We start from the raw sequence: 17161 nt of genomic DNA on the forward strand, positions 1-17161 counted from the left end.
CTATGCCAAATCAAAGTCGAGAACAACGTCCAGTATTGGGCCCCTACTTAAACAAGATGGGTCCTACACAGATGACAGCAAGGAAATGAGTGAGCTACTCAAGTCCCAATATGACTCAGTTTTTAGCAAGCCGCTAACCAGACTGAGAGTCGAAGATCAAAACGAATTTTTTATGAGAGAGCCACAAAATTTGGTTAACACAAGCCTATCCGATGTTATCCTGACGCCAAATGACTTCGAACAGGCGATAAATGACATGCCCATGCACTCTGCCCCAGGGCCAGACTCATGGAACTCCGTGTTCATCAAGAACTGCAAGAAGCCCCTATCACGAGCCTTTTCCATCCTATGGAGAGGGAGCATGGACACGGGGGTCGTCTCACAGTTACTAAAAACAACAGACATAGCCCCACTCCACAAAGGGGGCAGTAAAGCAACAGCAAAGAACTACAGACCGATAGCACTAACATCCCATATCATAAAAATCTTTGAAAGGGTCCTAAGAAGCAAGATCACCACCCATCTAGAAACCCATCAGTTACACAACCCAGGGCAACATGGGTTTAGAACAGGTCGCTCCTGTCTGTCTCAACTATTGGATCACTACGACAAGGTCCTAAATGCACTAGAAGACAAAAAGAATGCAGATGTAATATATACAGACTTTGCAAAAGCCTTCGACAAGTGTGACCATGGCGTAATAGCGCACAAAATGCGTGCTAAAGGAATAACAGGAAAAGTCGGTCGATGGATCTATAATTTCCTCACTAACAGAACACAGAGTAGTCGTCAACAGAGTAAAGTCCGAGGCAGCTACGGTGAAAAGCTCTGTTCCACAAGGCACAGTACTCGCTCCCATCTTGTTCCTCATCCTCATATCCGACATAGAAAGGATGTCAGCCACAGCACCGTGTCTTCCTTTGCAGATGACACCCGAATCTGCATGACAGTGTCTTCCATTGCAGACACTGCAAGGCTCCAGGCGGACATCAACCAAATCTTTCAGTGGCTGCAGAAAACAATATGAAGTTCAACGATGAGAAATTTCAATTACTCAGATATGGTAAACACGAGGAAATTAAATCTTCATCAGAGTACAAAACAAATTCTGGCCACAAAATAGAGCGAAACACCAACGTCAAAGACCTGGGAGTGATCTTGTCGGAGGATCTCACCTTCAAGGACCATAACATTGTATCAATCGCATCTGCTAGAAAAATGACAGGATGGATAATGAGAACCTTCAAAACTAGGGAGGCTAAGCCCATGATGACACTCTTCAGGTCACTTGTTCTATCTAGGCTGGAATATTGCTGCACACTAACAGCACCTTTCAAGGCAGGTGAAATTGCTGACCTAGAAAATGTACAGAGAACCTTCACGGCGTGCATAATGGAGATAAAACACCTCAATTACTGGGAGCGCTTGAGGTTCCTAAACTTGTATTCCCTGGAACGCAGGCGGGGGAGATACATGATTATATACACCTGGAAAATCCTAGAGGGACTAGTACCGAACTTGCACACGAAAATCACTCACTACGAAAGGAAAAGACTTGGCAGACGATGCAACATCCCCCCAATGAAAAGCAGGGGTGTCACTAGCACGTTAAGAGACAATACAATAAGTGTCAGGGGCCCGAGACTGTTCAACTGCCTCCCAGCATACATAAGGGGGATTACCAACAGACCCCTGGCAGTCTTCAAGCTGGCACTGGACAAGCACCTAAAGTCGGTTCCTGACCAGCCGGGCTGTGGCTCTTACGTTGGTTTGCGTGCAGCCAGCAGTAACAGCCTGGTTGATCAGGCTCTGATCCACCATGAGGCCTGGTCACAGACCGGGCCGCGTGGGCGTTGACCCCCGGAACTCTCTCCAGGTAAACTCCAGGTAAACACCACCAGGACACTGACACCATCACATCTCCAGGACGCTGACACCATCACACCTCCAGGACACTGGCATAATGACACCACCAGGACACTGACACCATCACACTACCAGGACACTGACACCATCACACCACCAGGACACTGACAACATCAAACCACCCGGACACTGACATCATCACACCACCAGGACGCTGACACCATCACACCACCAATACACTGACACCATCACACCACCAGGACACTGACATCATCACACCACCAGGACACGGACACTATCACACCTCCAGGACACTGACACCATCACACAACCCGGACACTGGACCATCACACCTCCAGGACACTGACACCATCACACCTCCAGGACACTGACACCATCACACCTCAAGGACACTGACACCATCACACCACTGGGACACTGACACCATCATACCACTAGGACACTGACAACACCACACAGCCAGGACACTGACACCATCACACCACCCGGACACTGGCACCATCACACCTCCAGGGCACTGACACCATCACACCACCAGGACAGACACCAACACACCACCAGGACACTGACACCATCACACCACCAATACACTGACACCATCACACCACCAGGACACTGACATCATCACACCACCAGGACACTGACATCATCACACCTCCAGGACACTGACACCATCACACCTCCAGGATACTGACACCGTCACACCTCAAGGACATTCACACCATCACACCACCAGGACACTGACACCATCACACCACCAGGACACTGATATCATCATACCACCAGGACACTGAAATCACACCACCAGGACACTGACACCTTCACACCACCAGGACACTGACACCATCACACCACCAGGACACTGACGCCATCACACCACCAGTACGCTGACACCATCACACCTCCAGGACACTGACACCATCACATCTCCAGGACACTGACATAATCACACCACCAGGACACTGACACCATCACACCACCAGGACACTGACACCGTCACACCACCAGGACACTGACACCATCACACCTCCACGACACTGACAACATCACACCACCAGGACACTGACATCATCACACCACCAGGACACTGACACCACACTACGAAGACTCTGGCACCATCACACCGCCAAGACACTGACACCATCACATCACCCGGACACTGGCACAATCACACCTCCAGGACACTGACACCATCACACCACCAGGACACTGACAGCATCACACCACCAGGACACTGACATCATCACACTACCAGGACACTGACACCTTCACACCACCAGGACACTGACATCATCACACTACCAGGACACTGACACCTTCACACCACCAGGACACTGACATCATCACACTACCAGGACACTGACACCATCACACCACCAGTACATTTAGACCATCACACCACCAGAATACTGACACTGTTGCAACCCCTGAATGGGTCACAATGTATATGATGTATATTATGTATATGTATATAATGTGTATTACCTTTTCTTATAAGTTTATATTGCTTATGTTTACGATAATAGCTAAATCGTAAATATATTGCTTTATATTATTATTTGACTTAGTTATGTTGTTAGGTAGGATGTAACATTCATGTATTATTATGTGCTCATAGTTCAAGTCTTGGTTGTCTAACTGCTGTAATTATCGCTCATTGCTCGTTTCCCTGCCGGCTTCTCTGTTGCTGAGCAGCAACTGTCCACGGAGCTTTCACGTGATCGAGGGGGGGGGGTGTATCACACCTCGCCTGAAGTATTCAGCCAGGTCTAGACTCGCTTGGTGGTTGGACGTATTCCAGACAAGAAGTGCCTAAATCTCCTTTATTGGCCCTTGTTGGAAGATCGTCTCTGTCTCATTATTGTTGTAGGTTCTGTGGGACTCTGTTCACAGAACATTGTGTAGACTTAGTGATTTTCGACGTTGTACTGAGGTTGTGTGTCTCATAGACACTCTGAGCAACTCAGGTCCTGAGCTGTAGCTTCTGACCTAATTTGTATTGGTATCTGGCACAATCACACCTCCAGGACACTGACACCATCACACCACCAGGACATTGACACCATCACACCACCAGGACACTGACATCACACCACCAGGACACTGACACCTTCACACCACCAGGACACTGACATCATCACACCACCAGGACACTGACACAATCACACCTCCAGGATACTGACAACATGACACCTCAAGGACACTGACACCATCACACCACCAGGACACTGACACCATCACACCATCAGGACACTGACACCATCACACCACCAGGACATTTAGACCATCACACCACCAGAATACTGAAACCTTCACACCTCAAGGACACTGACACCATCACACCACCAGGACACTTACACCATCACACCTCCAGGACACTGACACCATCACACCACCAGGACACTGACACCATCACACCACTAGGACACTGACACCATCACACCTCCAGGACACTGACACCATCACACCTCCAGGTCTATTTCCATCTTATCCGATTATATAATATACACTGGTATATCGGGCCCTGGATATATTACGTCACCAGGACACTAACACCATTACACCTCCAGGACACTGGCACCATCACACCTCGAGGACACTGACACCATCACACCACCAGGACACTGACACCATCACACCATCAGGACACTGACACCATCACACCACCAGGATATTTAGACCATCACACCACCAGGACACTCACACCATCACACCTCCAGGACACTGACACCATCACACCACCAGAACACTGACACCATCACACCACCAGAACACTGACACCATCACACCACCAAGACACTGACAGAATCACACCACCAGGACACTGACATCATCACATCACCAGGACACTGACACCATCACACCTCCAGGACACTTACACCATCACACCTCCAGGACACTGACACCATCACACCTCCAGGACACTGACACCATCACACCTCCAGGACACTGACACCATCACACCTCCAGGACATTGACATCATCACACTACCAGGACGCTAACACCATCACACCTCCAGGACACTAACACCATCCCACCTCCAGGACACTGACACCATCACACCTCCAGGACACTGACACCATCACACCTCCAGGACACTGACACCATTACACCTCCAGGACATTGACACCATCACACCTCCAGGACATTGACACCATCACACCTCCAGGGCATTGACATCATCACACCACCAGGACACTGACGTCGTCACACCTCCTGGACACTGACACCATCACCTGGTCCAGCAACTGGCTTCTCGAATTTAACCCCGCCAAATGCAAAGTCATGAAGATCGGGGAAGGGAAAAGAAGACCGCAGACGGAGTATAGGCTAGACGGTCAAAGACTGCAAACCTCACTCAAGGAGAAAGATCTTGGGGTGAGTATAACACCGAGCACGTCTCCGGAAGCACACATCAACCAGATTACTGCTGCAGCATATGGGCGCCTGGCAAACCTGAGAATAGCGTTCCGATACCTTAGTAAGGAATCGTTCAAGACACTGTACACCGTGTATGTCAGGCCTATACTAGAGTATGCAGCACCTGTTTGGAACCCACACTTGATCAAGCACGTCAAGAAATTAGAGGAAGTGCACTGGTTTGCGACAAGCTTAGTTCCAGAGCCAAGGAGAATGTCCTGCGAAGAAAGGTTAAGGGAAATCGGCCTGACGACACTGGAGGAGGGGAGGGTTAGGGGAGACATGATAACAACATACAAAATACTACGTGGAATAGACAAGGTGGACAGAGACTGGATGTTCCAGAGAGGGGACATAGAAACAAGAGGTCACAATTGGAAGTTGAAGACCCAGATGAGTCAAAGGGATGTTAGGAAGTTTTTCTTCAGTCATAGAGTAGTCAGGAAGTGGAATAGCCTAGCAAGCGAGGTAGTGGAGGCAGGAAACATACATAGCTTTAAGATGAGGTATGATAAAGCTCATGGAGCAGGGAGAGGGAGGACCTAGTAGCACTCAGTGAAGAGGTGGGGCCAGGAGCTGAGTCTCGATCCCTGCAACCACAATTAAGTGAGTATATCACCAGAACATTGACAACATCACTCCTCCGGGACACTGATACCATCACAACTCCCGGACATTGACATCATCACACCACCAGGACACTGACATCATCACACCTCCGGGACACTGACACACCTCCAGGTCTATTTCCAGCTTATCCGATTATATAATGTACACTGGTATATCGGACCCAGGATATATAGTAAGTGTGGTTCTCAGTAGATAACATAACATTGGCATATACATTAATGTCCTCGCTTATCTTTCTCCACGTTATGTCTTCCTGAGCTCTCTCTCTCTCTCTCTCTGTTCTTACCCTCGCGGGTTCACCAACCCCGCAACTTGGCTGCAGACCAGGCTTCCTTAGTGCTTTCCTGAAATAACCAGTAAACAACCAGGATAATAATAATAACAATAATAATAATAATAATAATAATAATAATAATAATAATAATAATAATAATACGTATAATAATAATAATAAATATTAATTATAATTATAAATAATAATTATAATTATAATAAAATAATAATTAATAATTAAATAATTATAAAATAATAATAACTAATAATTGTAAATAATAATAATTAATAATTGCAAATAATAATAGCAATTGGAACTTATAATAATAATTGTAAATAATTATTATAAATAATAAAAATATAATAACAATAATCATAATAATAATAATGGCAAGAAACGTCTGTTCTTGTCCTCCAAAAACAGTGCATGATAAATATTTTTTAAGTGAGATTGCTGCACAGATGATCAGCTGATACTTTTGTGTTGTCTCCTGCAGCGTTCTTGTCTGCCACACCTGACCACTGGTGCCAGGTGCCAGGCCTCGATGGTGTCAACATCACATTTGACTTGCGAAACGTCTCCATACCATGGTGGGTGTCACCCCCCTCCCCTCTGAATATTTATATATATATGTTTGTATGGGTCTGTCAGACGAATTCCTGGTCTTTGATATCTATTGTACAATTTTCGCATTTGAGAGACGCATGTACATGTTACTAAGACCTACACACCTGCTGAGCTTACCCACCTCCCTCAAGGAAGGTTCCTTGATGCTGGTGAGGGGCTCTTGATCTAGGGAACTGGATCTGTGCTCCAGTTCCCTGAAATACCCCTGAATACCTTCCATCCCCCCCACAGGCGCTGTATAATCCTACGGGTTTAGCGCTTCCCCTTGATTATAATAATAATAATAATAATGAGCTTACTCACACCTGTTTAATGTGTGTGTGTGTGTGTGTGTGTGTGTGTGTGTGTGTGTGTGTGTGTGTGTGTGTGTGTGTGTGTGTGTGTGTGTGTGTGTGTGTGTGAAATGATAGAGGCTTGATTCTCTTCGAAGATGACAGCCTCCACTTCCCGCTCGGAAGTGGAGGCTGTCATCACCCGTATATTTTTAACACATTTTGGAAATATATAATAATTACCTAGGACAATAATACGTGGAATACAAAAAAGAAATCTGGCTCATCTTTTAAATTATTTTTATGGGGAAGCACTAAACCCGTAGGATTATACAGCGCATGTAGGTCGGGGGGATGGGAGGTATTCAGGCTCAATTCAGGGAACCGGAGCACAGATCCAATTTCCTAGATCAAGAGCCCCTTACCAGCATCAAGGAGCTTCCCTTTAGGGATCATCTTTTAAAACAACTTTTATGCACTCCTTCTTCAGGGAGGCAGAGGGCGAGGCGGGCGTGGTAGGAAGGTATTCTTCCTGCAGTTACTACGATAGGAACTGGAAAGAATTGGCGGCTAGTGGTGCCTTCAGTGGGGACACCCTCCCAGACCTGCCCACCAACGTCTCCACCACAACCTGTAACCACTGGCATTATGACCACTCCACGTACAAGACCACTGTTGTGGAGGAGGTAAGACCCTGTCCTGTTTGTTTCTATCTACTAATCCATTCATCCTTCTGTTTACAGAACAATTTATCCAGCTTTCTACAGATACATGGAAAAGTATGGGTGTTAACTTGGCACTGCACATCTTAACAAATATCATGGGTTGTTTTGGTAGTTCTAAGGATGTTTTACCCCCAAGTTCCACTTTCACCCACTCGCTGACGTTTCTACAATCGTTCATCAATCTTGACTCACTGACAGTGGTATTGAAGGGACGAGAATTAAATTTCGCTGCTGGTCATGTTAGCGGGAGATTCTTTCACAAAATCCTTTATCTCTTGTCCCATTCTAATCTCTCCTGGAAGGTTCTTATTGTAACCTTCATGGTCCACTGTCTAATAGCGCTAGCTAGGTAGTTTTATGTCTCTCTTCACAAAGGTACCTATCTCCACAGAAGTACTTGGTATTAACACCTATCTCCCTCCACAGTGGGATCTGGTGTGTGATAGACGGTATCTTGCATCTACGGTACAGTCAGTGTTCATGGCTGGCGTGTTCGCAGGAGCTGTGGTGCTCAGTGAGCTCTCAGATAGGTAAGCTCCACCATAATTTTTATCATTATTTATTACTGTTATTATTATTATTATTATTATTATATTCATGGGGAAGCATTACAGGGGTTCTACAGTGTCCTGGAAATAAGGGACAGTCAGGCTTGTTCCTAAAGATAACGGGGAGGGGGGGGAGATAGTCACAGTTTCTCGGATGAAGAGATAGAATGAAGGCTAGAACCCCAGGTCCGCCAGGTGTCGACCTTCCTCCCCCCCCCCAGGTCCGCCAGGTGTCGACCTTCCTCCCCCCCCCCCCCAGGTCCGCCAGGTGTCGACCTTCCTCCCCCCCCCCAGGTTCGCCAGATGACAAGCTTGCTTTTATTTCATTGTATTGTTGACCTTATGACTTGTATTGCAGGTACGGCCGTCGTGCCATCTTCAACTTATGACTTGTGTTGCAGGTACGGTCGTCGCACCGTGTCGTTGGTGTCGTCCGTGGGGATATTAGTGTCGTCCCTGTGCGTGTCCTTCATGACCCACTATGTGCCCTTTATACTCCTCCGTTTCTTCATGGGTTTCTTCAACTCCGGAATCTTCCTTCCAAACTTTGTTATCTGTGAGTCAGCACCCCCGCTTTTAAAGATATAAGCCTCAGGTTCAAGCTATAAGCCTATATTTCAAGCTATAGGCTTAAGCCTACATTTCAAGCTATTAACTTTATATATATATATATATATATATATATATATATATATATATATATATATATATATATATATGTCGTGCCGAATATGTAAAACTGGTCAATTAGCAAGAACTCATTTAAAATTATGTCCTTTCTAAAATTTTCTCTTATACGTTTAAAGATATATTTTTTTCATTATTGTTAATGTAAAAATTTTTAATTTTGCTCCAAAAGAATCTTAGAAAACTTACCTATCATTATAATAAGAAAAAATTATTTTAGCCTAACCCAACTAAATATATTTTAGATTTGTTTACAATAATTTAATACTAAACAAACATAGTGAAATATATTTTTTTCGTTAGCTTCAGAATGATTTTGGCGAAATTATTGCATACACAAATTTTCACTTGTCCTATATGGCAAGATGAACGTTGCTATTTAAGCCAAGATCGCAAGTTCTGCCTATTCGGCACGACATATATATATATATATATATATATATATATATATATATATATATATATATATATATATATATATATATATATATATATATATATATATATATATATATATATATTACAAGCTGTAAACTTATATATCAAGCTACAAGCCTATATTTCAAGTTATAACCTCACGTCGTTTTACCTCTCTTCCCACCTTCTCAAATAGCTTTTTTCCACTGCTCTCTTAACTACATTGTTTCTGGGTGTGTGCCACAACAGTGATGGAGGTAGTGGGTGCTGAGGGCCGCACCGTCATGGGCATGCTATACCAGAGCTGCTTCAGCTTGGGCTTCATGCTGCTGCCGGGCATCGCTTACTTCGTCAGGGAGTGGCGTCAACTGGAGCTCTGTATCTCTGTTCCTTGTGTTCTACTCCTTCTCAACTACTGGTGAGTCTTCCACGAGGGCTCTGGGTCTGTGTACACACACACACACACACACACACACACACACACACACACACACACACTAGGAGAGCTGTCTGCGAAAATGGAGACATAGCTTTCTGTGAAATTGAAAAAGAGGTTGGAGGAAGAGAAGAATTGGGGATCCCAAGTCGAAGCTGCAGTAGCCAGGATAAGGGTCCTAGAAGACGAGGTAAATAGGCTGAAGCGAGCTACAGGGGTATTGACCAGAGGAGGCACAGCAACTGAAGCTGGTACACCCGTACTGAACGAGGGGCTCAATGGGAAGGAAGGAGACATAACTTACCTTAAGGCGCTATCAGTCCACCAAGCAGGGCCAAGGTATGAAGGGGGAGAGCAGCTGGGTGCAGGTGGTGAGAGGGACAGGTCATATGCAGAGGCCCGACCATGCCACCAAGAGCTAGAGGAAAAAAAATAAGGGAGAGAATGGCCATGTACAGACAGGAACCAGAGACAGAGGGAAAGGCAATGGGAGGAGGAGAGGTCGAAGTCAGTGTTTATTCATGGGCTTCAGGAGAGTGAGAGAAGGACACACACTGAAAGACAGCAGGCAGAAAGATAGGAGATTGAGAACATCACCAAAGAAATAGGTGAAGAGGAAATGTCTGAAATTGTAAATTTTCAGATAATAGGGAAGGGGGGTACTTGAAGGGAAGAAAACTACCGATCAAGCTGATTTTCAGGACAGAAACAATGCGTAAGAGGATCCTCCAAGAGAAACCATGGTTGAAGGACTTGGGTGAATATAAGAGGGTGTTCCTAGACCAAGACAGAACAAAAACAGAATGACAGCAGCTGAGGAAGAGGACACAAACCGAAAGGAGCTAGGAGGAGAGACAAGGACAGAATCAGCAGAGGAAAACCAGAGCAGGGCAGAGCATAAAGTGCAAGCACACACAGAACCACCCCCAGAAGCCCACCACAATCCACACTCACAGCCCCCAACCCACACTATGCTGTAGAACCCTGCAGTATACTGCCAGGTCCCCCACCCTCACAGACCCCCCAAACATAGTGTTGGAGAGGAAACTGAAGGTATGGTACACCAACACTGATGGAATAACAAGTGGGAGGAGTGACACGAAAGAGTCAAAGAGGAATCACCGGACATCATAGCTCTCACAGAAACCAAGCTTACAGGGATGATAACAGATGCCATCTTTCCAATGGGATATCAGATCCTGACGAAAGACAGAGGGAACAGAGGGGGTGTAAAAGTGGCACTGCTGATCAAAAACCGATGGGATTTTGATGAGCTGGAGAGAGAAGTCAGAGGAGAAGCAAGAGGCTTCATAGTACTAATGCTTCAGTCTGGAGGTCCCAAGGTGATGATTGCAGTGATGTATAACCCACCACAGAACAGCAGGAGGCTAAGACAAAAGTATGATGAGAGTAATAGAGCAATGGTTGACACACTGGCTGAGGTGACCAGAAGGGCTCATGTGAACAGGGCAAAGCTACTGATAATGGGTGACTTCAACCACAAGGAAATCGATTGGGAAAACTTGGAGCCACATGGGGGGTCAAGAAACGTGGAGGGCTAAGATGATGGAGGTGGTGCTGGGAAACCTCATGTACCAACACATAAGGGACACTACCAGAGTGATCATGTGGTTTTAAGCTTCAAATACATAGTAGAGTTACAAGTGGAGGGGGAAGCAGGCAGAGCCAGATAAGCGAAGCCAAACTACAAGAAAGGGGACTACGCAAGCATGAAGAACTTCCTGAATGGGGTTCAGTGGGACAGAGAACTGGCAGGGAAGTCAGTGGACGAGGTGATGGAATATGTGACAACAATATGCAAGGAAGCTGAGGAGAGGTTTGTACCCAAGAGTAACAGGAATAATGAAAAAGCCAGGATGAGCCTGTGTTTCACCCAAAGGTGCATGGAGGCCAAAACCAAATGTGTTAGGGAATGGAAGAAGTATAGAAGGCAAAGGACCCAGGAGAATAAGGAGACCAGTTGTGGAGCCAGAAATGAATATGCACAGGTAAGATGGGAGGCATAAAGGCAATATGAGAATGACATAGCAGCGAAAGCCAAATCTGACCCAAAGCTGTTGTACAGCCACATCAGGAGGAAAACAACAGTCAAGGACCAGGTAATGAGGCTGAGGAAGGAAGGAGGGGAGGTCACAAAAAACGACCGTGATGTGAGGAGCTCAACATGAGATTCAAAGAAGTGTTCACAGAGGAGACAGAAGAACCCCCAGAAAGGCAGAGAGGTGGGGTACACCATCAAGTGATGCACACAATACATACAACCAAGGAAGAAGTGAAGAGGCTCTTAAGCGAGCTAGATACCTCAAAAGTGATAGGGCCGGATAACATCTCTCTACGGGTCCTGAGAGAGGGAGCACAGGCACTTTGTGTACCACTAACAACTATTTTCAACACGTCTATTGAAACAGGACAACTACCGGAAGTATGGAAGACAGTAAATGTAGTTCCAATTTTTAAAAAAGGAGACAGACATGAAGCATTAAACTACAGACCAGTGTCACTGACATGCACAGTATGCAAGGTCATGGAGAAAATTATCAGAAGAGTGGTGGAGCACCTCGAAAGAAATGAGCTTATCAACGACAGCCATCATGGTTTCAGGGATGGGAAATCCTGTGTCACAAACCTACTGGGGTTCTATGACAGGGTGACGGCTGTAAGACAAGAGAGAGAGGAGTGGGTAGATTGCATTTTCTCGGACTGTAAGAAGGCGTTTGACACAGTTCCACACAAGAGATTAGTGCAGAAGCTGGAGGACCAGGCAGGGATAACAGGGAAGGAAGGCACTACAATGGATCAGGGATAACATGTCAGGAAGACAACAGCGAGTCATGGTACATGGGGAGGCGTCAGAGTGGGCGCCTGTAACGAGCGGGGTGCCATAGGGATCAGTCCTAGGACCGGTGCTGTTTCTGGTATTTGTGAACGACATGACGGAAGGACTAGAATCCGACTTCTAAATAAGTACTCATTCAGGACCCTGTACACTGTGTACATTAGACCCATATTGGAATATGCAGTGTCAGTTTGGAACCCTAACCTAGCCAAGCATGTAAGGAATCTATAGAAAGTGCAGAGGTTTGCAACAAGACTAGTCCCAGAGCTAAGGGGTATGTCCTACAAGGAGAGGTTAAGGGAAATCAACCTGACGACACTGGAAGACAGGAGAGATAGGGGGATATGATAATAACATATAAAATATTGAGAGGTATAGACAAGGTGGACAGAGACAGAATGTTCCAGAGATGGGACACAGCAACAAAGGGTCACAGTTGGAAGTTGAAGACTCAGATGAATCACAGGGATGTTAGGAAGTATTTCTTCAGTCACAGAGTTGTCAGGAAATGGAATAGCCTGGGTAGTGATGTAGTGGAGGCAGGATCCATACAAAGCTTTAAGAAGAGGTATGATAAAGCTCATGGAGCAGGAAGAGTGACTGAGTAGCGGCCAGCTGAAGAGGCAGGGCCAGGAGCTGCTGTGACTCGACCCTCGCAACCACAACTAGATGAGTAGGTGAGTACACACACATGAAATGATGGACTACATGACAACAAAATGCAAGGAGGCAGAGGAGAGGTTTATTCCAAAGAGCAACAGAAATAAATGGGAAGACCAGAACGAGCCCTTGGTTTGCCCAAAGGTGCAGGGAGGAAAAAACTAACTGAACTAGAGAATAGAAAAAGTACAGAAGACAAAGGACCCAGGAAAATAGAGATTAGTCGAAAAGCTAGAAACGAGTATGCGCAGATAAGGAGGAAGGCCCAGCAGCAGTACGAAAATGGCATTGCATCGAAAGTCAAGTCTGACCCATGCTGTTGTATAGCCACATCAGGAGGAAGACAACAGTCAAGGAGCAGGTAATCAGGCTGAGGAAGGAAGGTGGGGAGCTCATAAGAAATGACCAAGAAGTATGTGAGGAGCTCAACAAGATTTAAATATTTACAGTGGAGACAGAAAGGACTCCGGGAAGTCAGAACAGAGGGGTACACCAACAAGGCATACATCAACAAGTGCTAGATGAAGTACACACAACCGACGAGGAAGTGAAGAAGCTGTTAAATAAAATTGATATCTCAAAGGTGGTAGGATCGGACGTCTCTCCTTGGGTCCTTAGAGAGGAAGCAGAGATGCTGTGTGTGCCACTAACAACAATTTTCACACATCCACTGAATCTAGGCAACTACCTGAGGTATGGAAGACGGCAAAAGTAGTCCCCATTTTTAGGAAAGGCGACAGATACGAGGCACTAAACTACAGACTAGTGTCACTGACGTGTGTAGTATGAAAAGTCATGGAGAAGATTATCAGGAGGAGAGTGGTGGAGCACCTTGAACGGAATAAGCTGTAAACGACAAACAGCATGGTTTCAGGGAAGGAAAGTCTTGTGTCACAAACCTACTGGAGTTTTACGACAAGGTAACGGAAGTAAGACACGAGAGAGAGGAGTGAGTAGATTGCATTTTCTTGGAGTGCAAGGCCTTCGACATAGTTCCTCACAAGAGATTAGTACAAAAGCTGGAGGACCAGGCATGTATAACAGGAAGGGCACTGCAATGGATCAGGGAGTACCTGATAGGGAGGCAACAACGAGTCGTGGTCCGTGACGAGGTGTCAGAGTGGGCGATTGTGACCAGTGGGTTTCGACAGGGTTCAGTCCTGGGACGAGTGCTGTTTTTGGTATATGTGAATGATATGATGGAAGGGATTGACTCAGAAGTGCCCCTGTTTGCAGATGATGTGAAGTTAATGAGAAGAATTAAATCGGATGAGGATCAGGCAGGGCTACAAAAAGATCTGGACAGGTTGCAAGCCTGGTCCAGCAACTGGCGCCTTGAATTTAACCCTGCCAAATGCAAAGTCATGAAGATCGGGGAAGGGCAAAGAATACCGCAGACAGAATACAGGCTAGGTGGCCAAAGGAAAAGGATCTTGGGGTGAGTATAATACCGAGCACATCTCCTGAGGCACACATCAACCAGATAACTGCTGCAGCATATAGGCACCTGGCAAACCTGATAATAGCATTCCGATACCTCAGTAAGGCCCATACTGGAGTATGCAGCACCAGTTTGGAACCCACACCTGGTCAAGCACGTCAAGAAATTAGAAAATGTGCAGAGGTTTGCAACAAGAGTAGTGTCAGAGCTAAGGGGATTGTCCTACGAAGAAAGGTTAAGGGAATTCGGCCTGACGGCACCGGATGACAGGAGGGTTAGGGGGGACATGATAACGACATACAAAATACTGCGATAAATTGACAGGGTGGACAGAGACAGGATGTTCTAGAGATGGGACACAGAAACAAGAGGTCACAATTGGAAGTTGAGGACTCAGATGAGTCAAAGAGACGTAGGGAAGTATTTTTTTTCAACCATAGAGTTGTCAGGGAGTGGAATAGTCTGGCAAGTGACGTAGTGGAGGCAGGAACCATACATAGCTTTAAGACGAGGTATGATAAAGCTCATGGAACAGGGAGAGAGAGGACCCAGTAGCGATCAGTGAAGAGGCGGGACCAGGAACTGTGAATCGACCCCTACAACCACAAATAGGTGAGTACGTACACACACACACACACACACACACACACACACACACACACACACACACACACACACACACACACACACACACACACACACACACACACACACACACACACACACACACACACACACACACACTCATGCCCACCCACTCACCTTCACTCTCACTTTTTCCTTCTCACAACCTCACTGTACTGTTTTATGTTACAATGTTCTTTGTGTCCAGTAGTGTCTCCAGAACAGCCATCATGAAAATAATTTTAATTACTGAGAAATAATGAACAATCAGTTCATGAACAATTAGTTCATTAATTAGTGTTCACTGGTTAAAGGGTTCACTGGTTAATTAGACTTCACTGATTAGAGGGTTCACCTTAAAAATTTATTTTTGTCAACGAAATAACATTGTTACATTACTCCAAGGGCGTCCCCAGTTATAATCAAATAAGAGAATTTGTAAAAATTTTTATGAACATACACTGCATTTATGAACTTCCATGCCTTATTTACATTTAATTAAAAAATTGCATTAATGTGATAAATAATATAGTTTACGTATATTAAATGTGTAAGATTCCAAATGTACTTTCGATTTACTAGTGATATAGATGTATTTATAGCTGGAAAGGTAAACTGTTATTTTCAATTTATCAATAAGATCACCTGTTGCCAGGTTACTGCCAGAGTCACCCCGCTGGCTCATGATGCAGGGGCGTGACAAGGAGGCCATGAAGATCTTGAAGAAGATGGCTAAAATAAACGGTGGGAAGAAGCCTATGCAGAAGGAGGTGGACGCTCTGGTGGCACAGATGAACAAGGAGGTGAGAAAGGGAAGGAGAGCAAAGAAGCTCTGGTGGGACGGATGAACCAATGACCTCTAGTAGTAGAAGCACTTAAAGCAAAAAGAAGCCTACTGGCCCATGCTAGGTAGGTCTTGCTCACACCCAGCCATTCAAACCCGTGTACCTGCTATAACTCAAATGCGGTATTAGGATATTTATAGACGTTTCCCAGCAATCTACGGTGATCATGCATTTTATCATGGCATGGGGAGGGTGCATAACTCACTCTCATCCTCACTGCTCTTCACTTTACAGAGGCTACGACTGAAGTGTGTTTGACTCCCTACCTTCATTACTTACTGCAAATAGTGTCAGATCTGAATGTAATATTCAATTGCACGAGGCCAGACTTAATCACTAAAGGGTTACAACTTCTGTAAATTAGTTCTCGCCCAGGGGTGTCACTAGCACGTTAAGAGACCATACAATAAGTGTCAGGGGCCCGAGACTGTTCAACTGCCTCCCAGCATACATGAGGGGGATTACCAACAGACCCCTGGCAGTCTTCAAGCTGGCACTGGACAAGCACCTAAAGTCGGTTCCTGACCAGCCGGGTTGTGGCTCGTACGTTGGTTTGCGTGCAGCCAGCAGCAACAGCCTGGTTGATCAGGCTCTGATCCACCAGGAGGCCTGGTCACAGACCGGGCCGCGGGGGCGTTGACCCCCGGAACTCTCTCCAGGTAAACTCCAGGCTTTCAGAACCATGATAAAAATCGAAACCTCGGCTCAACTAGCATGGTACAAACTGTCAAATAAAATTTTGGTATCTTAAACAAAAGTTTAAAACCTATTATAAGAAAAGGATCTAACAAACGAGTCTGAAGTAGATTA

The 17161-nt window shown here is 45.6% G+C and overlaps 1 protein-coding gene across 3 annotated transcripts in view; it reads left to right on the top strand.

Annotated features, from left to right (window-relative positions):
* LOC128687962 (organic cation transporter protein) overlaps positions 1-17161 on the top strand; it is a 123214-nt gene that overhangs the window by 62935 nt on the left and 43118 nt on the right. For all 3 annotated transcript variants that reach the window (XM_070083639.1, XM_070083640.1, XM_053775604.2), the window contains 6 exons: positions 6709-6802; positions 7602-7797; positions 8263-8366; positions 8786-8940; positions 9738-9906; positions 16162-16309. In XM_070083639.1, coding sequence (XP_069939740.1) covers positions 6709-6802; positions 7602-7797; positions 8263-8366; positions 8786-8940; positions 9738-9906; positions 16162-16309 — 866 coding nt within the window. The remainder of the gene's footprint in view (positions 1-6708; positions 6803-7601; positions 7798-8262; positions 8367-8785; positions 8941-9737; positions 9907-16161; positions 16310-17161) is intronic.

The sequence above is a fragment of the Cherax quadricarinatus genome, chromosome 10 (genome assembly GCF_038502225.1).
Source record: "Cherax quadricarinatus isolate ZL_2023a chromosome 10, ASM3850222v1, whole genome shotgun sequence".
In the NCBI taxonomy this organism is placed as follows: Eukaryota; Metazoa; Arthropoda; class Malacostraca; order Decapoda; family Parastacidae; genus Cherax; species Cherax quadricarinatus.